This window comes from Cottoperca gobio, chromosome 15 (genome assembly GCF_900634415.1).
Source record: "Cottoperca gobio chromosome 15, fCotGob3.1, whole genome shotgun sequence".
NCBI lineage: Eukaryota > Metazoa > Chordata > Actinopteri > Perciformes > Bovichtidae > Cottoperca > Cottoperca gobio.
The window spans coordinates 1,031,114-1,057,544 of NC_041369.1; the positions used below are offsets into that span (position 1 = coordinate 1,031,114).

A 26,431-nucleotide genomic window follows, 5' to 3' on the forward strand; every position below is an offset into this window, starting at 1 on the left:
CCAGTGCCATGCCAACCGCCGCCGCAGACCTACACCACCGCTACGTCCGGGGCAGAGGGTCTATCTGTCAACACGGGATCTTCCTCTACGGGTGGAGTCCCGCAAGCTGGCGCCACGGTTCGTGGGGCCCTTCAAGATCTTGAGGAGGATCAACCCAGTTGCTTACTTCCCCGGTCCATGCGGGTCAATCCCACCTTTCACGTCTCTCGCCTATGCCCTGTCGCCACAAGTCCTTTGGTCCCTCCAGCTAAACCCCCTCCGCCCCCCAGAATCGTTGATGGTGGTCCTGCTTATTCAATCCACCGCCTAATGGATTCTCGCCGGGTGGGGAGGGGCCTTCAATACCTGGTGGACTGGGAGGGCTATGGTCCTGAGGAACAGTCCTGGGTCCCGTCTCGGCATGTTCTCGATCCGGGCCTCATCGAGGCCTTCCACCAGAGCCACCCTGATCGCCCGTGTGGGAACGTCAGGAGACGTTCATAGGGAGGGGGGTCCTGTCAGGGTTTTTGGACTGCAGTTCCTCTTTTGACCATGTGGGGTCGCCACCGTTCATTTCTGTGTGTCATGTGCTTGTCTTTGTTGTTTCATTGTTTGCACCTGTTCCTTGTTTGCTAGCCTTTATAAGCTGCCTGTTTTCTTCTGTTCATTGCTGAGTCTTGATTTGTTGCCGGAGGCTAAGTTTGTGAGTTTTGAGCCGTCTCTTGAAGTGTCCGTTTTTGAGCCCTTGTCTCGAGTTCCTTAGTTAACTGCCTTTTTACTCTTTAGCTCTTGAGATCCTTTTGCTGCCTGCCTTTTCGGATATCCTCTGTTGATCCTGTTTTTTTGCCCAGACTTTACCTGTTAGTTGTCTGGAGGTATTTTGAGTTTTGTCCTGCCACCTGTTTGCTCTAAAAGTAAAGACTCCTTTTCTGACCCACTCCAAGCCTGTGTCTGTCTCTGCATCTGAGATGCAGAGACAGATCCTGTCAATACAGCAGTAGACACTGAAACGTGCACATCAATTAGATAAATAACATAAGCGTTTAGTTTATTTAATAAAAGAGTACCTGTTCAATGTGAAAAGTGAGTTGTGATTTGGCGCCTCAGACTTGTTTCTTTGTGCTCGTTTACTGTTGGAACACTTAAGAGTGCAAATTGTTTCACATTTCTGAGGCTGCTGTGTTTAACACCAATTAAAGTTTGAATGTCTGACTCGTTTCTGAATCTCAAACTTCTAACACTCACACTGAATAAAATGTCTTTGTTTGCTCCCTGGGTACATGGTGTATTAGGGCAATTAAAGGTAAAAACTACATCAAAAGATTATTTTAATAATATAATATTTATTATTATTTAGAAATGTTATTATGTAACTTCAATCTCAGAGAATTTTAGTTTTTATAATAACATAATATAGCAGCTTAATAATAAGAAAAATAATATAAGAATTTAAATACAAAATTAATAATAATCAAATCATTCAAAACTCGGATCATTACCCGCACCAAATCGTCTGACCACATCACCCCCATCCTCATCCAACTTCACTGTTCAGCACCGTATTGATTACAAAAACCTTCTGCTCACATACAAAGCCCTCAAAAACCTCGCCACCACCTATCTCTCAAACCTCCTCCATTAATACACCCCCTCCCGCTCCCTGCGCTCATCCTCAGCCGGACTCCTGCCTGTCCCCACCTCCCGCCTTAGCACCATGGGAGCCAGGGCTTTTAGCTGCACCGCGCCCAGGCTCTGGAATTCTCTGCCTCCACACATCAAACAGTCTGACTCCATTACGACTTTCAAATCCCACCTCAAAACCCACCTGTTTAAACTGGCCTACTCACTCTAAAACACAATCAACTAGTTATAACAGATCCTCCTTTCACTCCGTCACTCCACACTCTGTCATGTCCGTTTTACCTATGTCGGTTTGACTCATTTGTTTTCCGTCTTTGTTTTAGCTGTTTTAACTTTTAAATGCACTGTAAGGCGACCTTAGGTGTCCTGAAAGGCGCCTCTAAATAAAATGTATTATTATTATTATTTTATTATTATGTAAAGTAAATAATAAATACTAAGAATAATAATCATAATCATAATCATAATTACACCACACGATTTTACATTATCTCAATGATAGCTATGACCCTGATGCTAAGTGTTAATAACTTCAAGGAAAACCAAAGGAGGGGCAAGATTGGGATCAAGCATACATAAAGACCTAAGCAGTGGATGATTGTCTCATATCATCTAATCACAAAACAAGTGTCTTTCTCAAGAGAAGAGGTTTCAGCTGTTTTGTATTATATATAATATATATATATATATATATATATATATATATATATATATATATATATATATATATATATATATATATATATATATATATATATATATATATTATATATAATATATATATATATATATATATATATATATATATATATATACTGGCCGAGGAGGTGGAGTTGCGGCCATATTTGACTCAAACCTCTTGATCAATCCTAAGCCTAAACTAAACTATAACTCTTTGAAAGCCTTGTTCTTACGCTCTCAAACCCAACATGGAAAACAATAAAGCCAGTTTTATTTGTTACTGTGTACCGCCCTCCTGGTCCGTATTCTGAATTTCTATCTGAATTCTCAGAATTTTTATCAAATTTAATCCTTAAAACAGATAAAGTAATTATTGTAGGTGACTTTAATATTCATGTGGATGTTGATAGTGACAGCCTTAATAATGCATTTATCTCAATATTAGATTCAATTGGGTTCAGTCAAAATGTACATGAACCAACTCACTGTTTAAACCACACTCTGGACCTTGTTCTGGGATATGGTGTTGAAATTGAAAGTTTATTAGTGTGTCCACATAATCCTCTTTTATCAGACCATTTTTTAATAACTTTTGAAGTCCTGTTACTGGACTACAAGCCAGTAGGCAAAATATCCTACGCTCGATGTTTATCTGAAAGTGCTGTGACTAAATTTAAGGAAGTGATTCCATCAGCACTTAATTCAATACCAGGACTCAATATCAATATAACAGAGGACTCCAATGCTAACTTTAGTCCCTCCCAAATTAATCATCTTGTTGATAGCGCTGCAGCCTCACTGCGAATAACACTCAACTCTGTCGCTCCTCTAAAGAAGAAGATCATAAAACAGAAAATGAAAGCTCCATGGCTTAATTTACAAATCCGCAAACTAAAACAAAAGTCGAGAAATCTTGAAAGTAAATGGCGTTCCACTAAATTGGAAGAATCTCGTTTAGTCTGGTTAGATCATCTTAAAACTTATAAGAAGACTCTCCGTAATGCCAGAGCAGCTTATTACTCTTCCTTAATAAAAGAAAATAAGAACAACCCCAGGTTTCTTTTCAGCACTGTAGCCAGGCTGACAGAGAGTCACAGCTCTACAGAGCCTTCTGTTCCTATATCTCTCAGTAGTGACGACTTCATGAGTTTCTTTAACGATAAAATTATAATTATTAGAGACAAAATTACTCTCCTCCTGACCTCAATTGGTAATGACTTAACTTCAACTGTTGGAATTTTAAAAACATCTGTAACTCCTGAAATATATCTAGACTGTTTTACTCCAATCAATCTTAACCAACTAACTTCAACAATCTCATCGTCTAAACCATCAACCTGTCTTTTAGACCCGATTCCAACTAAACTGTTTAAAGAAGTTTTACCCTTAATTAACACTTCGTTATTAAATATGATCAACCTGTCTCTATTATCTGGCTACGTACCAAAATCCTTTAAAGTAGCTGTAATAAAACCACTTCTTAAAAAGCCTAGTCTTGATCCAGAGGTTTTAGCCAACTATAGGCCGATATCTAACCTACCCTTTCTCGCTAAAATCCTTGAGAAAGCAGTCGCAAAACAGTTGTGTGACTTTTTACATAATAATAGTTTATTTGAGGTTTTTCAATCTGGATTTAGAGTTCATCATAGCACAGAGACGGCACTGGTGAAAGTTACCAATGACCTTCTATTGGCTTCAGACAAAGGACTTGTCTCTGTTCTTGTCTTGTTAGACCTCAGTGCTGCTTTCGACACTGTTGATCATGACATTCTACTACAGAGACTGGAACATTGTGTTGGCATAAAAGGAACCGCACTAAGCTGGTTCAAGTCCTATTTATCTGAGCGATCTCAATGTGTACTTGTTAACGATAAATCCTCCATGACAGCCAAAGTCAGTCTTGGAGTTCCGCAGGGTTCTGTACTTGGACCGATTCTATTCACCTTATATATGCTTCCTTTGGGCAATATTATAAGGAACCACTCTATAAACTTTCATTGTTATGCGGATGATACCCAATTATATCTATCAATTAAACCAGATGAAACCAATCAATTGGCTAAACTTCAAGCATGCCTTAAGGACATAAAAACTTGGATGTCTAGCAACTTTTTGATGTTAAACACAGACAAAACTGAAGTTATTATACTTGGCCCTAAACGCCTCCGAAACGCATTTTCTAATGACATAGAAGCTCTGGATGGCATTAACTTGGCCTCCAGCACCACTGTAAGGAATCTTGGCGTCATCTTTGATCAAGATCTGTCGTTTAACTCCCACATAAAACAAATCTCAAGGACTGCCTTCTTTCATCTACGTAACATTGCAAAAATAAGACACATCCTGTCTCAAAATGATGCAGAAAAACTAGTCCATGCATTTGTTACTTCAAGGCTGGATTACTGCGACTCATTGTTATCAGGTTGTCCCAAAAAGTCGCTTAAGACTCCTCAGTTGATCCAAAATGCAGCGGCACGTGTATTGACTAGAACAAGGAAACGGGATCATATTACTCCTGTATTAGCTGCACTGCACTGGCTCCCGGTAAAATCCAGAATAGAATTCAAAATCCTTCTCCTGACTTACAAATCAATTAATGGTCAGGCTCAAGCATATCTTAAAGATCTCATAGTACCTTATAAACCAACTAGAGCATTACGCTCCCAGACTGCAGGGTTACTTGTGGTTCCTAGAGTCTCTAAGAGTACAATGGGAGCCAGAGCCTTCAGCTATCAAGCTCCTCTCCAGTGGAACCAGCTTCCAGTTTGTGTTCGGGAGGCAGACACACTCTCCACATTTAAGAGTAGGCTAAAGACTTTCCTTTTTGATAAAGCTTATAGTTAGGGCTGGCTCAGGTTTGCCCTGGATCAGCCCCTAGTTATGCTGCTATAGGCTTAGACTGCCGGGGGACACCTCCCTGCTCTCTTCCTTCTCTCCCTCTCTCTTCTTCTCCCTCTCTATCTGTATGCATTTATGTAAATGTATGTTACTAACTCACCATCCGGGGTATCATCCCGGAGTGTCTGTCTCTCATGTGGCAGGTTGCCACTGATAAAGTTTACGTCAGGATCATGAATCGTGACAGCGCCTGCTGACCTGGTCCTGCTGGACACCGGGAAGCCTTATTGACGTTTTCCTGGATTCATCCATACTTTCTATTTCTTTTTTTTCCAACACAACATAATTTCTGTCAAATGTTGTATTTGTACTATGTTGTTTATCCTGTACACACGACATCTATTGCACGTCTGTCCGTCCTGGGAGAGGGATCCCTCCTCAGTTGCTCTCCCTGAGGTTTCTTCCATTTTTCCCCCTTTAATTTTGGGGTTTCTTTTAGGAAGTTTTTCCTTGTGCGATGCGAGGGTCTAAGGACAGAGGATGTCGTAACCTGTACAGTCTGTAAAGCACACTGAGACAAATGTATAATTTGTGATATTGGGCTATACAAAATAAATTTGATTGATTGATATTATATATTATATATATATATATATATTATATATATATATATAATATATATATATATATATATATATACTTATATATAATATCAGATATATTATTATCAATATACTATATATAATATATCTAATATATCTATATAATATATATATATATATATATATCTATATATCTATTATATCTATCTCATTAATTAAATAATATCTATATCTATATTATATATAATATTCTCTCTTCTCTCTCCTCTTCTCTCTTTATCTCTCTCTTCCTCTCTTCTATCGATACTCTCTCTACTCTCTTCTCTCTTCTCCTTCTCTCCTCTCTATCTCTCTTCTCTTCTATCTCTCTCTCTCCTTCTTTTCCCTTCTTCTCTCTCTCTCTCTTCTCTCTTCTCTCTATCTTTCTCTCTCCTTCTCATCTCTCTCTTCTCTCTTCTCTCTTTCTCCTCATCTCTCTCCGCTTCCTCTTCTCTTCTCTTCGCTCTTCTCTCTCATCTTCTCTCTCTATTATATTCTTACTCTATCTTCTCTTAAACGTCTTGGACACCAGAACATTATCAGCAAGAACTTTTTTTTTTACAAAAGCAGAAGCAAGACTAAATATCTTAAACCATGATAGCAGCCTCTAGAGGCTTTGATGTTTATTATTCCCAACAAAACTAATTTGTTCGGTAAAACAAACAAAAAACTGATTTGCAACTCTTAGGTTTGGATAAGTTTGTCCTGAAGGTGGCCTAAGGAAAAGGTCATACAATCAGAATGATTCATTTCCTCTACAAAATCCTCTATGAGGTCTATCTGAATATGTATTTAGTCTGCTAAATGTCTTGGCCCCGCTGATATTCAGAATGAGTCGATGAGATCACATCGTGTCCAGTAATCTACAACTTGTATGCTTCTGTCACCTGACTCACTGTATCATTTTTATTGTTGTGTTTAAATTCAAACCAAATGAAATAGCCACCAGAACATACACTCCACCACACACACACACCGTCCTCCTCCTGCAGCAGTCTTTTCACAACTAGGCACAGGGTTTGTTTGGACTGCCTTTGTATCCAGGTGTTTTCTCCATCCACAGTGGATGCTGACTAAGAGTGTCCATGCCCCTTCAGCTGAGGGGCTCTGGGGCCTCCTCCCTCCCTGAAGCAGCAGTGAGGCTGGGGAAGCCATCTGAAGGAGGATGCTGAAGCATGCAGCATCTGCTACAGTAGTAAGTCCAGCAGCCTTACTGACCGCACTCATCACATCCTGTAGGTTAAGGTCATTAAAGTGGATCCAGCATCCTGCAAAATCCCCCTCCCTGACTTACAAGTGCCAGCTCATCGTGACACAACAGACATAGCTGTGCATCCTCTGTATTTACAGCTCTGTGTTTCACTGCAGTTCATCCGTGTGGGCAGCTTTAAGACAGTCTGGATGATATTTTATTGTCTAAATTAGAAGGAAAAGCTGTGCTGACCGTGTTGTTCTCACTTACGGGTGCATCCAAACTGTAAAGCTATAACGAAGTTGTGCTTCTGTTGTTATTTTATATTTCTACAGCTAATTGTCAATGGAGTCATATTTTATTCAAATTGTTCATCAGAAAGTCTATTGTGGGTGTAAGTTGTCCCTCCCTAACAGGTGAAACTCTGCTAACAGGACAGTGGCAGGTGGGGAGTTTGACTGGGGCGGTACACCTGTCAAACGGTAACGCAGGTGTCCTAAGGGAGGACAGGAACCTCCCGTGGAGCAGAAAGGCAAAAGCTCGCTTGATCTTGATTTTCAATATGAATACAGACCGTGAAAGCGGGGCCTCACGATCCTTCTGACTTTTTGGGTTTTAAGCAGGAGGTTTTAATTCACCGGCAGGTGTACCAGGTGTGCAGGGACTTTAAAGTTATTCCTAAATAAGACCATTGCTTTTTATCTCAGGCTGTGTTTGAAATGTCATACTAACCTACTATTCATAACATGATGTCATAGTGATGCATGAGTGCACACCAACTATATAGTATATGGATTTTGTTTTTGTGGGAAATTTCCCAGATGTATAATAGACTAGAAAGAATTTCTGAGTATGAGACGGGAGCTTACTGGACATACTCGACCACCCCACAATGTATTGCGGCTCTTCAGACTGTCCAATGGCAGACTGCGAGGAAAACATTTTTAATAATGAACCACTTATAACCAGATAATTACGAATGATGGCGAGTGATTGTAAAGCAGGGCTGGAGAGGGACTCATTCTCAGCCCGTGAGTTGTATGCCTCAGACACTACTTTAGTTTATAGTATATATTATACTGGAGATATATAATTATAGCTTTACTATTTAAGTCTACTGGTGCATTATTATCTACAACTTTGTTATTCACAGCATATTTTTCCAGAACATCTTCATTTCCAAAAACATTTTTTTTAACTGTTTAGTTTTCAGTACAAGTCCCACCTCTCTGCCAAACCAAAGTGTTCTGATAGTCTCACACTGAGCAGTGCTGCACAGTTCTGGCCTCATGGCTGGTGCCTGGTGCAGCCTCTTCTTCACCAGCAGCAAACGGTCTACTGACCGCTGCTGCTGCTTAGAGACTACAGAGTAGTGTCTCACACTGAGGTGGCATCTCAACATACCACTTTGCATTTAACAAAGCACTTATTTGAATGTTAGATTATGCCATAATGACACACTTTTTTGAGACTAAACATAAATTGTGTTTTTTAGGCAACGTTATCGGTATATTTGGCTTTGCACGCCGGACATCTTGGCACTGTACCTGTTTCATCATCATCAACTTCTGGCACTTGTTCTGTGCCTTCACTCTTAAGCCGCAAGCTTGTTTTCATCATAATAAAGTTATGTGTTATTCCTGACACCGTACAATATGTGTTCCAACACTTTACTTGGTTTTGGATATTTTGTCCAAAAAACAAATCGACTGAACAGTAGAGCTAATAGATTGATTGATGACATAAAGTTTCCAGTAGAGTCTTGTTTTCAAAGTACATGCTTTACACCAGCCCAAACCTTTTGCCTTGCAGGGCCCAAACTGAAACTTAATGGTGGACGGGCCAAAAGCAAACACCAATTTTATTGTATTTGTTAATATACAAAATGGTACTAGGATCCCAAGTTCCCTGAAAAATATTATTAATAATAATAATAATAATAATAATAATAATAATAATAATAATAATAATAATAATAATAATAATAATAATAATACATATTTAAAGAGCATATTTACCTTACATAAAATAAAACAGGATGAAATTTGGAAATTAATCAAAACATCCGGCGGGCCAAATCGAATCGTATGGCGGGCTAATTTAGGCCGCCACACTTTGGGCAGCTCTGCTTTACACTAATCCAGCCCTCCTAACATTCACATGTTTGCCTTAAATCTCATCCTGAATCTTGTTGGCAGGGCTATAAACACCTCCCTTATATTGAATGACATTAAATCATTATTTCCTCTGGTCTTCAGCAGATTGAACCAGGTAAAGTCACACAGTCATTCAGTCAGTCCTGTACTGACCTCCGCTGGGGAAATTAAATATAGCAACAGTGAAGATCATAACCAGTACGACATACTGCAACAGAAATGATCACAATCTGTTACAATGTTGATCGTCTTAATGATATCTTAAATGTATGAACTATTAAATGATATCTTAAATGTATCTTCTTTAGTCAGTTGTACCTTCCTGTTAAACACAACAACCTGTGTGCAGAGTCCTCTATGATTATCTAGGTGTAAGAAACTGGATGTCTACAGATTTCCTTTAATTTTATTTTTAGTAAAACAGAAATCCTATTCATGGTTTTAAAATGAAAGTCAGTTTCTTTATTTTTAATGTCAGGCTTATTGGCATTTAATTGTCAAAGGGTCATTAGCACAGAACATGTGACTGACAGTGCCTCACAGGAGTCTCTGCTCTTTTCTCGTCAGAAGATATTTTGCAAAAAGGTCCTCACATTTGTGAAGTTGCTTTTAAATGTTTTCAGTAATGTTTCTCAGAGGTATGTTCCATAGTCCCTGTTTAAAAAGCTAATGCTGATTTTCATGTTTATTATTATTATTTTATCCTCTGTGACTGGAATTTATTTCATCCATCCATCCATCCATCGTCTACCGCTTATCCGGGATCGGGTCGCGGGGGCAGCAGCTCCAGTAAGGAACCCCAATCTTCCCTTCTCCGGGCCACATCCTCCAGCTCCGACTGGGGGATCCTGAGGCGTTCCCAGGCCAGAGAGGAGATATAATCTCTCCACCGAGTCCTGGGTCTTCCCCGGGGTCTCCTCCCAGCTGGATGTGCCTGGAACACCTCCCTAGGGAGGCGCCCAGGTGGCATCCTTACTAGATGCCCGAACCACCTCAACTGGCTCCTTTCAACGTAAAGGAGCAGCGGCTCTACTCCGAGTCTCTCACGGATGGCTGAGCTTCTCACCCTATCTCTAAGGGAGACGCCAGCCACCCGTCTGAGAAAACCCATTTCGGCCGCTTGTACCCGTGATCTCGTTCTTTCGGTCATGACCCAGCCTTCATGACCATAGGTGAGGGTAGGAACGAAGATCGACCGGTAGATTGAGAGCTTTGCCTTCTGGCTCAGCTCTCTTTTCGTCACAACGGTGCGGTAAAGTGACTGTAATACCGCCCCCGCTGCTCCGATTCTCCGGCCAATCTCTCGCTCCATTGTCCCCTCACTCGCAAACAAGACCCCGAGGTACTTGAACTCCTTCACTTGGGGTAATGGCTCATTCCCTACCCGGAGTAGGCAATCCACCGGTTTCCTGCTGAGAGCCATGGCCTCAGATTTGGAGGTGCTGATCCTCATCCCAACCGCTTCACACTCGGCTGCGAACCGATCCAGTGACTGTTGAAGGTCACAGACCGATGATGCCATAAGGACCACATCATCTGCAAAGAGCAGCGATGAGATCCTCAGGTCACCGAACTGCAACCCCTCTCCTCCACGACTACGCCTCGATATCCTATCCATGAAAATCACGAACAGGATTGGTGATAAAGCGCAGCCCTGGCGGAGGCCAACATTCACTGGAAACAAGTCCGACTTACTGCCGAGTATCCGGACACAACTCTCGCTTTGGGCGTACAGGGATTGGATGGCCCTCAAAAGTGACCCCCTCACCCCATACTCCCGCAGCACCTCCCACAGTATCACCCGGGGGACCCGGTCATACGCCTTCTCCAGATCCACAAAACACATGTAGACCGGATGGGCGTACTCCCAGGCCCCCTCCAGGATCCTTGCGAGAGTGAAGAGTTGGTCCGTTGTTCCACGACCAGGACGGAATCGGCTTTGTTCCTCTTCAATCAGAGGTTCGACTACCGGCCGAACCCTCCTTTCCAGTACCTTGGAGTAGACTTTACCAGGGAGGCTGAGAAGTGTGATACCCCTGTAGTTGGCACACACTCTCTGGTCCCCCTTTTTAAATAGGGGAACCACCACCCCGGTCTGCCAACCCCTAGGCACTGTCCCAGACTTCCACGCAATGTTGACGAGGCGTGTCAACCAAGACAGCCCCTCAACACCCAAAGCCTTCAGCATTTCTGGACGGATCTCATCAACCCCTGCGGCTTTGCCACTGTGGAGTTGTTTGACTACCTCAGTGACTTCCATCAGGGAAATTGACGATGATCCCCCATCAGCTTCCAGCTCTGCCTCAGCCATAGAGGGCGATTTATTTATTTAACCCAATTTATTCTGATCCAGTGAATGTCTTTTATTACCTCCATCGGTCCATGTAATTGTATTACTGCTGATGTAAATGTGTGAAGCACTTTGTAACCTTGGTTTGCAAAACTTGTCATGTAGATGTTTTTTTTTATGTGTTGAGTTTATTATTTTAACTGTTGTTTCCACACTCATGAATACACTTTGAACCTCTAGTCCAGTGTTACTCATTGCGCGGCTCGCCAAGCTTTAATTGGTGGCTCGTGTGGCAGTGGGCTAAATAAAGGGGTGATAGATATGATTAAGTCAATACAGATATTTCATAAAAACACTAAAAACACTAAAAAATAGCAGGGCTATTACATACAACCCATTAAAACACTGAAAGTGTCTGCTCTATTAGCCTATAAATAATACAAATAATTGATAATAATAATTGATAAAAGATGTAAATATAGACTAGAAACAAGATATTTAAACTTGCTCGGCTGACACTGACCCGCTCTTGGACGGGTAGATACATGGTGGGCTAGTATAGAAATAAATAAACTTAAGCTCATTAAAAATATGTTAACATAAGCATGCTTATGAATATGGACATTTGCTAAAAATGAATTTATATCGCTAAATTTGAACATTTAAATTGGAGGATACTACGACCAACCTGGCACTTCATACTCGCGTTAGCTTGGCTCCGGTCGACTCGTTTCAGCATGTCATGCTAGTTAGCGCGTGTTTCTACAGACGTAAAATCGATCGATTTCTTATTTAAAAAATAGTTGCACACCGTTTGGACAGAAACAAACCGTGACAAACGAGGAAAATTAAGATTAGGTTTAAGAGCATCAAACCACAGCAGAATCGAGCGGAAGATGCTGGAGATGTGGTTTGTGGACAGACAACAGCTGCTCCCGTTAAAAAAAGAAAGACACAAGCCGTACAAAACGAGCATAGGAAATTTTAAGACAAGTGGACATAAATGTGTATTTGTCCTCCACGAGTCGAACCCTTTGTGCTTAATGTGTAAACAGACCCGCTCTGGTTTCAAGAGAAGTCATTTGGAGCCGCATTTCTAAACGACGCATCCAAAATTCAACGAAACTTACGCACCTGGAAGAGAAATTAGTAAAACAAAAACAAAAATAGAGCAGCTTTCTTCTTCCGTCTCTGGACAACAAAGGCTCGTACATAGGACAACTAATACAGCTGTACGATTAAATGAGGCATCTTTTGAGATCGCATGGATTTTGTCTCGGGCAAAAAAACCTTCTCAGACTCAAACATTGTGAAACACTGCTTTTTGGCTTCAGCAGAAATATTCTTTGCAGAGTTTGACAACATCATCCCAGTATTAAGGTAATCTTGCTTTTATTGAATGCATTGGTTGGCTGCATTGCATATTGTATGTTCTGGGTGGGATGACAGATTAATAAACAGACGTGCTTTTTATGACTAGATGTAGCTTTTCATACTTTGCGGTAAAAGACTTTGACTTTGGATGGCGTCGTCCTTTTTAGGTACACAGAGCCTCTCAACGCTGCACCTGCTATTGCTGATAACATCCTGAACTTTCACTCCCACCTTTCATCTACACCTTGTCTTGGTCCATTAATATTGTCAGCATGGCCTCCACAGTGCTTTTTACTACTACTAAGAAATAAAGAAAAAGAAAGAAATCACAAAACCAAGCAGTTTCCCACCACTGTCCTGAAAGCACATACAAACGTGTGTATGTGTGTGTGTGTGTGTGTGTGTGTGTGAGCATGCTACAAACAATTACAACAAGGGCATTGTATAAACATTTAGTTAAAGCTGTTATTTCTTTTCAACAGATTTGTCGAAAAATGGAATCTGAATAGTTTAGATCGTTTCTGAAAACAACGTGCAGAATCTTAAGAAAAGGGTTCTAAGGTGAGTCTTATTCATGCTACAGTACTTGTTACTTGATATGTGATACTGTTTAGAAATGTGAGAAGTTAACAAGAATCTTCACCTTCCTCTGAGCAGCTGGTGCTGATAGACAGAAATAAACTCCCTCCCCACACTGTTCATTATTCGGATTTAGAAAAGCCACAGTTTTGCATTTGTGTTGTAAGACTAATAATATCAAAAAAATATGTATAAAAAGCTAAGCTAGTCCCAGGTGGTCTACACTCTGGCAGAAAAAAGCCAGAGCATATGATTTGGTATGATTTGGGTTGGGTTGATTCTAGGTTCCTGGGAAGCATGACACGACAGGCTGCAGCACAGGACAAAGTAAGCAGCAGAGTGGCGCAGCGGAAGCGTGCTGGGCCCATAACCCAGAGGTCGATGGATTGAAACCATCCTCTGCTAGGGCTACATTTCTTTTCCTAAATTTCCCTCAAAATGAATAAAGTATCTATCTATCTATCATCTACATACTGTACTTTAAGAAACACTCCCACACATCCCAGTGAAAATGTGTGAAACAGGTGCTCAAGTAGTCAAGGACTCTTTCTAAAGGCTCAATCCAGAACCAAGAGTGGGCCATCGATTAGAATGCAAACACAAATCTTCTCGGGATAACAAATTCCTACGTTTCCATGTTTTCGAGGTCAGAGGGAGATGGGTCCCAATCCTTGCAGTTAAACATTCAGTCTGGATTTAGGATTGTCCCAGAATGACCTCAGAAACCAGTTCATCCCAAAGGTGATGGATTGAGGACATGTCTCTGTGCAGGCCAGTTAACTTCTTCCAGATCAAACAGGAAAACCTTTTCTTTATGGAGCTGGCTTTGTGTGAAATGGTCCGACACAAATTGTTGCGACAAAGTAGGAAGCACACTGTTGCCTAAAATCTGAATCAGAATCTACTTTGTCGACAAGTATGGTGACATATACAAGGTGGTTGTCTCCGCTTCTCAGTACCTCTCAATCTACCTCCACACAGAGATCAGATTTAAAGAAGGATATAAAACAGAAATACAGCTAAACAAATAAAAGCTTAAACATACAGCCTTATATACAAGCAAGAGCTACATTTTGCAATACTACGAAAACTTGGTAAATGGATTGCATTTATAGAACACTTTTCTACCTTGACAGATAAAGCACTTTACAATTTGCTCCACGTTCACCCATTTACACACACACACACACACACACACACACACACACACACACTCTCATGGCAACGGAGATGCCATTCAAGGCCCTGGCCTGCCCATTGGGAGCAGATTGAGATCTTGCCCAATGCAAAAGTATTTATTTCTTCTAATGCTGGAATACATATTGTGAGGATAATAAATGACTCTATAGGCTACACAGAGGAGGTTTACGTGCTTCTATTGAGACAGTGGGTGAATTCTACTTAGACTTACTTATGGCAATGAAAAGGATATGTTGCACATGCTTTTGCAAATTGATTACTGCATTATTTCACAGGATATATTTCTGATATCACATATCTGATTTAGCTGTTCAGGAGATTGAAGTTTTGCCTACCAGAGGGGATAAGTTTAAAAGCTTAATAAGTTATTAGTTAGTGATCGAGTTTTTTCTTATTTGGTTATTACCAATACTTCTTTATTATTATCCTACTCATTGTCTACTTGTATGCTTCAACATTTACATCATTGAAGTGAACTGTGCTGTACTATGATGATGGTATGCTATCTTCACACTTCAGTCCCCCACAGTGCTGTCTTTTATTTGTTTATTAATGTAGCGACATCTGCAGACCTCTTCCTTTATTCCCTCACGTCAGTTGTTTCATTTATAACCTTTTGTATCTGTATTGAAGTTTGTATACTGTATCTATTTGACCACTAAAATTAAGTGGATGTGTCTGTCATCCCCCTTCATGTATCTATTGGCTTTGACATATCAAAGATGGAGTCAAGTGATCTGATTGGCTGCTGAAACCCTCTGAGCCACTTGGGATTGCTCTTCTGATGCATCTGCCAGGATTATCTGCCTGATCCACTTCCCACAGTCTGCACGTTCAAGGAGGAGATATGTACTGTTTCACTACCTGTTAGACCTGGAATTATGCAGGTTTCCTCTTACATTTAGAACTACTGCCTGGGCGGCTGGAAAATATCCAGTGAGATATCCAATATAGCCTACACGAAGGCCTTATGAGATGTACATGTAGGGTACCAATTAGGATCTATTTGACTTACGAGGAGAATTTATTTTTATTTATATTTATATTTGTTTTAAAAACCATGCTAAGCACATCACGTTCCTCTCAACGAACATTGTCCCTCTTGAAGCCATGTTAGGGGGGCGTTTTCACTGAAATTTCCCTCTACTGAATTTTTCCACTTTGCAGCATCAGTAGCACAGAGCCAGCCTCCAACCACACTACGCTGTTCCTGTTTGCTCTGTGGGGTTTTTCTAAGGTAGGGAAGCTAAAATACGCACAAGGACAGCAAACAAACAGAACCAAAACAAAGCGCGCCGTCTTTCTCCGGGGGTTCGTCTGTCTTCCGTGCAGGAGTATTTCTCTCTCGCGCTGATTCGCCTGGAAGGAGGACACACAGGTAGAAACTTAGAAGGTTCTTTTATTTTCCGTACCTCGGCGCATATCCGGATTGACGGGGACGTTGCTTTCCATGTCTGATGTGATTACACACATGCACAGGACTGGAGGCTAAATGAAAAAAGAAGGGGGCGGGCGGGGGCTTGTTCAAAGAAATGGGTCGTTGTGGTTAATGTCTCTGTTGTAGAATACACGCAAGAGTGCCTCGCGGAATGTGCACTAAATATTTTTATTTAGCTAAATGAAGCAGGCGTTGCTAATATTCTCAATAACCCTTAGCTTTATGTTTGTTTTTCTTCCCCCGGCTGAGTTAGTACTAATACATAAATACTAATTTCCGTTTAAGCTAGTGTCGCCGTGACAGGCTCTTCTACAATATAAATAACCCAAAAGTAAACCGTAACGTCTGCGTGGCTACGTCGAAGGAGTGTTGCTTGCTTCACTGTAACGTTATGCTCGGTACAGTAACGTTAGCCTGAATAGCCCCGGTCACATTCCCATCTTTTTTCATAGAACACTAGCACGCACACACCATATCCTTTCACCTCCTGTATTAATTAGTGTCTACGTGTAGATGAAGTGTGAGCTCCAGCGGCGCTGCTGCAGGCCGCAGCCTCACAGCGCTCACGGCTGGAACTTGTTTACATGGAAACCTCGGGGGTAATGGTAACCTTTCCCCGTAACATCCACGGTCAACATATGGTCTGGAGAAGAAGAAACCAACTGGCAATCACTATGGCGTCATTGATACAGCTAGTGGACGTGACGTATGTGTTGTATCCTCCTACAACACTAGCATATTTAATTTTTTATATATATGTATATATAATGGGGTAATTATATATACATATATATATATGTATATATAATTACCCCATTTCAGATTCCCCTGTGCTTTCTCGGGATGTCTGCTCACCTCGGGCTGATACCTGAGTCCATCATGTGTTACACTGAATATTTACTAATTATCTATCTGGAATTTCAAATGGTAGATAAAGGTTGAAAAACCATGACAAGGATAGTCACTAGTGTCTTAACATCCTCTGTAGTCAGTTTATCAGACATGTAATAAATAAATTGTAAAGGCAAGAGTAGGTATTGTCTGGTGCAATTTAATTAGCAATTTATCAATTAATCATAATTTTCCTTAGTTTTGGCAAATCATAACTTTCAGTTCCACTGGTGTTTTAACACCCAGGTTTCATTCACTAAGATATTACTATTATAAACGTGTCAGTTCACTGTAATTACAAAAAGGTGGCAGGAAATTTCAAAAAATACTTTGCTGATATTCCAATTTGGATTTTAGATTTGAATTTCAATTGAAAACCTAGAATTTCATTTTAGAAGTTGTCATGTACAGTTTGCAGTATAACTACTAAGACATATTCCCTATGTGAACTGTCTCCATTGTTCCGTGGATTACCCAGTGATAATAGGGACAGAGATCTTCCCGATACATTTTTTAAATGTAATATTCAATGCTGTGACCTCTACAAACTAAATTTCACCTCCATTGTATTTGACAGAAAATTCAAAACCTGGCCAAATGAAATCAGAACTATCTATACTGATAGCATGTTTATTCCTCGTGCAATTCAGAAGAACTGAACCTTTCACCATATGGATGTGTTCTGTTTAAAAAGCTGCTGTATGTGTGGCACATGGGAAGTCTGTTATTCACCCGCTGTGTACTCGCTGTGCAGAGCAGGATGTCAGCCAGAGGAGGCAAGAAGAAGGCCACCAAGCTGTCCCGCTCAGCCAGGGCAGGAGTCATCTTCCCTGTGGGAAGGATGATGAGGTACCTGCGCATCGGCACACACAAATACCGGATTGGCATGGGGGCACCGGTCTACATGGCAGCAGTCATCGAGTACCTGGCAGGTAGGGTGATCACATGATTTTGTAACGGCATACAGCGTATGTGTATACTTCTAGCTGTAAACATATCTACACATGTTCACTGTACTGTTGCATGTGTACTTTATGTATTATATGTAAATATTCTATATATAACTGAATTGTGCAAGAAAAAAATCCAAAATACATGTGGTGAAGTTGCTTATTAAAAGCATTAAAGTAGTGTCATGTTATGTGTCGGATTATGATATATCACAAATATTTGTACTACTTTAACTACTATGTTTATGATGAATATGTTCTCATGTAATAATCCCTGATTGTATTGTGTTTAATATCCTTCACTGGCAACATTATGTTCATAATCTTTATATACATATATTCATAAATCATATAACACCATCAAAAAGACCATATATCAACAATCACTGAAGAGCAAATGCCAGACAATACATGTGCATCTGACAACTTTATTAATACGTTCCATCACCTTCCTGCACTACCTAGACCATAGGCAAAGCTTTATCATGGTAAATAAAATAAATTATAACACAAACATTGTTCATTATATCACAGGTCTATATTTTTGGAAATAGGATTTTCCTGGACCATAAAGCCAGTAACACAAAGAGGATTGGAAAAAAGAAGAAAATAAGACAACGTTTGTTTAATGTTTATTAGTTATGTCTATGTCCACATTACTGCTCGCAGTAGTTTGGTCTAAACTTGTTGACTGTCATCTTCTTGTTCCTGACGGGCTGGGAGTCACACAGTAGGAAGTGAACACACTGCATTTTTGATGGCTTTCCACACTGTGTTTTCTCTCTAAGCTGAGATCTTGGAGTTGGCAGGAAACGCAGCTCGGGACAACAAGAAAGGCAGAATAACTCCCCGGCACATTAAGCTCGCTGTGGCCAATGATGAGGAGCTCAACCAGGTAACAGTGCTCTATGGGCAGCTCACTGATATTTGGGTGTAGACCGTTACATTATACATATCCTATGATAAAGCTGCTCAAAACAACATCATCATGTACAAACCAATGCAGCTTCGCTGACTCCATCACAATGTGTTGTTGCAGAAGAGTAGATCATCCTAGGCTTGCTCACTATGTTCTCACTACTCACAAGTGAATAGAAAAGTGAGGAGAATCTTAAACCATCTGCTGCCAATGCACCAGTAGCCTTTAATAGTGACAAAAAAACCTTATAAATACAATTGATAATTAAACTGTACAACTGCTATTTATCTAAATCTAATTTTCACCCACATTTTGTATCCAATTTTTATTTTTAGAGAATATGAATTGATTGAAAGAATTGATATGAATACCAATAAACTAAAATACTTTACTTTTAGAAACAAATGAGACCTATAAAAAAAGTTTAAAATGCATAAACAGAAATTTGGGGGAGGAGTAACAAGCTGAAAACAACATCTGACTTACTATTATCACATCAGCAAATTATTGACACATCACATTAGCGCTTCAACCGTTTCAAGTTGTGTTGAATGCAAGTCAAATATTCTCTCTCTTTTAGCTCTGTTTTGGTCTTCACCAACTCCTGAAATAACATCTTTAGCTGCTAAATGCGCCACTATGTTCCCAGCTCGTCTGTGTGTGTCTGCTGTTTGCTGCTCAGCAGGTATTGTACAGTGGCTTCATCAGAACGTTGTAGAACTAACAATGAGCTCAAACAGGTAGAGCTGAGGGGAGCTGCAGAGTTGGTGATAGTCTGTGGATGATACTTTTCACATAACACGCCGTCATTTGATCCCTGGTTAATATTAACATTGTGATTAGTGCAGCTTTACATTATTTGTTTGGTCACTGGTGGGAAAGTGTCTCATTTATCCCATTTTTGTCTGAAGAAGAGCTTGACACTCAAAACGTCACTAGTGGAAATGAATGAAATGTTCATGGGAACCTTTTATAGTGAGCGGACTTTGTTTGTTCTTCTGTCCAGCACCTAGTATTTATCGCCTGGATGTGTGTGCACTGTAATACCTTTTTGGGAAAGTGTCTCCACACAGGAGGTGACATTTAAATTAGTGACACCAGCCATCATGATCTCTAAGTAAAGAAGACGTCAACATTCAAAGACATATCTCTCTCTGCCCTCTGGGGGTTTCCTGATGCACCTTTAACCTCCTCTACTCTGCTCCATCACTACAAACTCATGTTGTTCAGCTGAGCTACGTTCAGACTCTCACAAACTGTAGCGTAGGTGGTACACTTTCCAGGGGTATCACATATGTCAGGACATATTTTTGACAATATGTTTAAAAAGCAAAAGAAGGTAACAACTTCCTCCTGAATAAAATAGTGCAGCCATAACAAATGGGTTTGAATAGTTATGTAATTATTATTATTATTATTATGAGTAACAAGGTAGTGTGAGTTAAAGTGCGAGGCATATGCGTGGTGATTGTGAAGGTTTCAGCTGACAGCAGATGGTGTGTGTAGCAGCTAATATTTCAGTATCACAACACTGGTGAACCTCAGCTGGGAACAACCACAGTCATTTCACAAGTGTTTGCATAAAGCAAACACTTGAACAGAATGACACTCTTGTGTTGTTGTATGTTGTAGGACAGTTGAGTACACAGTCAAACTCTTTGTTTCGGAAATGTTTTCTCCATCAGCTTCTGCGGGGGGTGACCATATCAAATGGAGGAGTTCTGCCTCGGATCCACCCGGAGCTGCTCTCAAAGAAGAGGGGAGGCCGGGTGAAAGTGGACAGCCCGGCGGCGTCCGTCCCTGAGAAGCAGGAAGAACGGCCAAAGAGCAAGAAACCCATCAAATCCTTCAAAAAGGTTAAAGGCAAACGAGGCCGCAAGCCAAAGGTCAGTCAGGTGAACAGAACAGAGAATACTCAGGGACATGGGGGCCACTAAGGCCATGAAGTGTGCTTAAAATATAATGCTTGTCACATTCTCAAAAAACAGACAATCATGACAAAATAATACTTTTTCAGTAGTTGAGTTTTGGAAATATAAACATGTTTTCAAGCATGATAAGATATGATCAAGGTTCCCTTATTAGCTGTTTCTGGAGCTTTCAACCACTTCTCATGGAAGAGCTAGAGTCAAATTCACTTAAATCCAACACAAGCCCAAAGTCTGAGCAGCTCCAGCTGATTGAAGAGCTGTGTACTCTGAACTCTGTCTGTTAATACATCTGCTTCAGAAAAGCATGAGCTACGTTCGAAAGCTCCAGGATGACCTTGAGTTCAGATTATTTTGTCAAACAACTATGTCCACGGTCAAAAATAAACTTGCACGCTCAACATGTTTTAACCTTTAACAAAATATGGCACACTGCTCAATGTTTCCATGTTAAATCAAGAAATCATGACGTATCCGATCAAAGAAGAAGTAGATAAGAAGCCAAGAATGTGACAAAGCTTTAGAAGCCATCTTTTGATCATGGACACTTATTGATACTCAGAGTCAAGTACTGCGCTTTGAAACTCTGCTTGCTTATTATCTGTTTCAGATGTACACTCTGTTATGATGTATGGTTTAAATGTGACTTTTTTTCCCCATCTGACAAAGAGCACAGACAACGAGTCTGTACCAAACTCCACAGTGGAAGACGGTCCCGGAGATGGATTCACCATCCTGTCAGCAAAGAGCCTGTTCCTTGGACAAAAGGTAATGGACGTGTGTTAGAGTCATGGGTGATTAATTAGAAGCCCTTGATGTGACAACCAGTGTAAATATGTAATCATAAGAGTGACAACAGTGTCTGCTCGCAGTGTAATCTACCACATTTACCTTATAGACTGTCAGAAAACGAGAGCAGCCGTTTTCTAATGTTGATGACTTTGTGAATCCACAGCTTTCACTCACAGAGAGTGAAATCAGTAAAATTGGAACAATCAAAGTGGAGGGCATAATTAATCCCACAAATGCAGAGATGGATCTGAAAGACGGAGTGGGTGAGGAGGACATGTTCATGTGTACTTTATTTATTATTCACAAGTTTCCAGACTCCTTCTACCCATCCAGTCTCGTGTTCACCTGCTGCTGTGCTGTTTTTAGGCACCGCCCTGGAGAAAGCTGGAGGCCGAGAGTTCCTGGAAGGAGTCAAAGAGCTGCGGAAAGGACAGGGGCCTCTGGAGGTGGCATCAGGTATCTTCATACCTGAGAAACTGGATCAGCTGTGCTCTTTGATATGCTGTTTAAGGTTGTTTTATTTGAATGGAGAGCTTTATACGGCTATAGCTGTTTTAGGCCTCTAAGCAAACTGGTCTTCAGCTACGATCGAAGGCAGAGAAATCCTTGTGCTACTGTACACAGGCATCCCTGTGCATACCATACCCATCTTTCGTCAACCTTGAATGACCAACAGGTTTTATTAGATCTGGGTTTGGGATTTGGTTACTCTTTGATTTTTTGAAGACTTAAAAGTAATGAGTTTCCAAAACAATTTAATAATAATTTACCTCTCAGGCGGTGAACACTATTCTCTATTATCTTCTTTAAATTGATATAACATTATAACTCCAAGTAGATTGAGATGAATGTATTCAGACTCATTTAATAGTTATTGTACAACGCCTCCTTTCCCAAAAGCATCTTCAAAAGATAATTGTAAAATCCAACTTGGCAACCTTCTTAAGCTTAAGAGATGTTTCCCAAAAGCTTAGAATGAATACATTAGAATTAATTATGTTCTATGTCAGCAGTGCTGCATCGTCATGTAACTGTGACAGTAAGATGACTGTTCTTACGTCACGGCTCATTTATAGCATCACAACATACAGTACCATGAAAAAAACCAAAAAGCATCTCTCATACCGTGGGTGTCTAAAGACCATATACATAGTTGTTTAAACAAATAGTTTGCAGAATACAAAGGACCTGAGGGCTTCAGTGCGTCAAATGAATGAAGGAATTAAACAGGGTGGAATTTAAACTGAGAGATTCAGTGTTTGTGTCTTTTCACCGTGCAGTGGCAGTGAGCCAGGCCAGTGGGATGGCAGCCCGCTTCATCATCCACTGTAACGTCCCTCAGTGGGGTTCAGAGAAGTGTGAGGACCAGCTGGAGAAGACGGTGAAGAACTGCCTCTCAGCAGCAGAGGAGAAGAAGCTCAAGTCTGTGGCTTTCCCTTCACTTCCTGCTGGACGGTGAGCTAATGTATTAATCTACTTAGAGTTGACAATCAGGTCACTAGAGCTGATATTGTCTGACTTGAAGCTGATTCACTGTCTGTTTTAAGGCCTAGGGTCAATTACAAGAGCGTGTGTGCACTTTGAAATTCACTCAGCAGGGAAACAAAGTGTTTTGTTAGTGACAATAAGAACATTCAACTTGGCAACTCTGAACTGAATGCAGTCAGATGAATGTTAAGAGCACAGCAGTACAAGGTAAAAAATGCAGAGCACTGTAATAAATGTATCACTTAACCATCATCTCTTATGTACAAAGAGTGTGGAGAAAGTCATTATATTCATTCCTATATTTTAATGAATTAATTAATATACAGCAAAACCCTACATGTAAGCAAATAGGAACAAATAAGAGTCCCAACCTAACGTCTTATAATTCTATGATGATGATATCTATGACTCCGAGTCTGAGCCAGGATTTCCTCCACACAGCTCTCAACATGTAGACGACTGAGCCAGTGGCTAGCAGCTAACAGTGCTAACAGAGCTAACAAGGTTAACCTGAGGGGGGTGTGGAGGGTGGGAGTTACGCTTTAGCTAGCCATAGAGGCATACACACACACAGGGATTCACATGCACTAACATGCACGCACGGCCGGCCCCGCTACCAAAGCAAAGCACAGAGCAGCTGGGATTACAGCCCAACAGAGGGACAGAGACTTAATTCTCTGCTCAGGTAGACATTACCACACTATATCTTTACATAGCAGATAGTTGTTGCTGCTATATTAATCAAATCAAATCAAATCAAATGTATTTATACAGCCCAATATCACAAATTATACATTTGTCTCAGTGTGCTTTACAGACTGTACAGGATACGACACCCTCTGTCCTTAGACCCTCGCATCGCACAAGGAAAAACTTCCTAAAAGAAACACCACAATTAAAGGGGGAAAAATGGAAGAAACCTCAGGGAGAGCAGCTGAGGAGGGATCCCTCTCCCAGGACGGACAGACGTGCAATAGATGTCGTGTGTACAGGATAAACAACATAGTACAAATACAACATTTGACAGAAATTATGTGTTGAAAAAGAGAAAGTATGGATGAATCCAGGAAAATGTCAAAAAGGCTTCCCGGTGTCCAGCAGGACCAGGGCAGCAGGCGCAGCCACGATTCCTGATCCTGACGTAAACTTTATCAGTGGCAACCTGCCCCATGAGAGACACAGAAACTCTGGGGATGATGCCCCGGATGATGTGTTATTAACAGACATTTACATAAATGCATACAGATAGCGAGGGAGAAGAAGAGAGAGGGAGGGGAGGAGAGAGGAAGAGAAGGAGAAGGAGGAGAGCAGGGAGGTGTCCCCCGGCAGTCTAAGCATAACTAGGGGCTGATCCAGGGCAAACCTGAGCCAGCCCTAACTATAAGCTTTATCAAAAAGGAAAGTCTTTCATATTAATGCTCTGAATGGTGATAGAACTTTGCACCTCACACTGTTCTGTAACACCTTAGTGGACATTAACATGCAACATTCACATTTACCTGTGTCTGAGACGAAGGCACCGTGTTTCATACTCTACTACTACTGTTGGTCTGTTTTTCTGCCAGCAGAACTGACCACTGACCACAAGTCATTCCAAACCAACAGCTGTGCTCGCTTATTTTCATGTCTTTATTGTCGGGTTAAGGATGTGTCACACCGACACAGCAGGGGTGCTAATGCAGCGTGACCCGGCAAAAAAGTTGAACAAGGCTGAACTTTTGCAGCAAAACAACGTGATGTCATCTGTCAAGGCGCTGTGCAGTTTACGATAAGTGATTAATACTGCCATGACAAATTTCAAAGTTGTAAAATCCTGTGTTAGAGTATTATAAACTGCTAATGGACCTGTCACCCCCCCTGCACTGCCTGGATACCTAAAACAGCACCGCTCCAACTCAGTCCCACACGTGTGCCTGTGTCACACAAACCTCTGATTCAACACATTTATTTGCACATTTATTTTATTGAGCCCTTCTGTAACAATGCCAGGTTTCAGTAGTTTGGTGACATTTTATCTTTAACAGCAGTAATGATCATTTATATAAAGCTGTTAGATTTGCATGTACATTTCACAGCATTATGTGGTTGGGTTGCTTTTAGCTACATTTTATATACATTAGTCTTCACTTGTCAGTGTGTTTTATTAACTGCTGTTGTGACTCTTATCACAACCTGAATCTCTCTCACAGGAACGGATTCCCAAAACAAATGGCCGCCCAGCTCATCCTCAAGGCCATCTCCAACCATTTTGTGTCGTCCACCAGCTCCTCACTGAAAAACATTTACTTTGTTCTGTTTGACAGTGAGAGCATTGGAATATACCTTCAGGAAATGGCCAAGCTGGATGCCAAGTGAGGATCGTTGTTTTCGGGATTTGTTTTTCTAACTGTTGTTTGTTGCAGGTGGTGTAGATAGGTGATATGACAGCAGGGAGTTTGATGTGGAATCCGTCTTGGTTAAAGAGGAAAAAAAACATGTGTGAGTGGAGTGCTGTTCACAATTCTGTTCCACTGTTCCTTCAAGAGATTGCATTCTTTATAGATTAGATCATTTAAATCCGTAGAGTTTGTTTGTTTCAATAATGTTTTTACATTCTATGTACAAATATAACAGTTTTCCTGGCCTCTGTAGTTTCTTATACGGTTAGTTTACTAAAAAAACTGTGGTTCTCATTCTGCTTTGAAATAAAACTGAGATGTTTTACACCAGAGATCCGACCTTCAACACTTATATTTCTTTCTTGCCTAATATTTAAGAATGATGTTTTAAAAATGTTACATTTTATAAAGTAAATCTATCTAAAGCAGGGGTGGGCAAACTACGGCCCGTTGGGCTTTTTAATTCGGCCCGTCAAATATTGATAAAACATTGTCCAAATTATAGTAAAGCCCATAAAGTATCATTTAGCCTTTTTCATGCAATACCCAGCATTTCCCACTAGATGGCGCACTCCAGACACAATTGTCCTTTGCTGGAGTCTGGTCTATTCTCTTGAATTCATTGAGCCCTTCTGTAACAACGAGTGGACCAAAGAAAAGAAAAGTCGACAGTGAGTGCTGAGTGTTTAATGAAGAGTGGACAGCTAAATATTTTTTCACCGAAGTGCGATCAAATGCTTATTTGTCTTATTTGCCAAGAAACCGTTGCGGTTTTCAAAGAATACAATATCAGGCGCCACTTTTCCACCAAGCATACTAACTACGCTAGCAAACAGTCAACGCAATAATGGGCGGCTCCTGCTCAGAGGTTGGCAGCCAATTTACAGACTCCGCAAAATAATAAGGGGAGTTTTTGAAAGAATGTGTCGTAGAGACAGCAGCTCTCTTGTGTCCAGAGAGCAAAAACTAATTTGAAAAATGTGTTTTCACAGACAGTGACTCGCCGTGTAGAATTAATTGACGAAGACGTAACCAGCGAGTTAAACAAAAAAGCTGAGTCATTTAAGTTATATTCG

At 40.7% G+C, this 26,431-nt stretch overlaps 1 protein-coding gene across 4 annotated transcripts; it reads left to right on the forward strand.

Moving 5' to 3' along the window:
• Positions 1-15,689: 15,689 nt before the first annotated feature.
• macroh2a2 (macroH2A.2 histone) lies at positions 15,690-25,687 on the forward strand. 4 transcript variants are annotated; one of them, XM_029449654.1, is made up of 9 exons: positions 15,690-15,808; positions 17,655-17,832; positions 18,639-18,745; positions 20,455-20,655; positions 21,367-21,465; positions 21,653-21,752; positions 21,856-21,945; positions 22,770-22,944; positions 25,167-25,687. In XM_029449654.1, exons 2-9 carry the CDS (start codon positions 17,661-17,663, stop codon positions 25,330-25,332), a joined length of 1,110 nt encoding a protein of 369 aa, XP_029305514.1. In that variant the 5' UTR covers positions 15,690-15,808; positions 17,655-17,660; the 3' UTR covers positions 25,333-25,687. The 4 variants fall into 4 exon arrangements, with proteins under 4 accessions (XP_029305514.1, XP_029305516.1, XP_029305513.1 ...); XM_029449656.1 differs by having other exon boundaries at positions 15,736-15,949; positions 18,660-18,745; XM_029449653.1 differs by having other exon boundaries at positions 15,737-15,949.
• Positions 25,688-26,431: the final 744 nt, after the last annotated feature.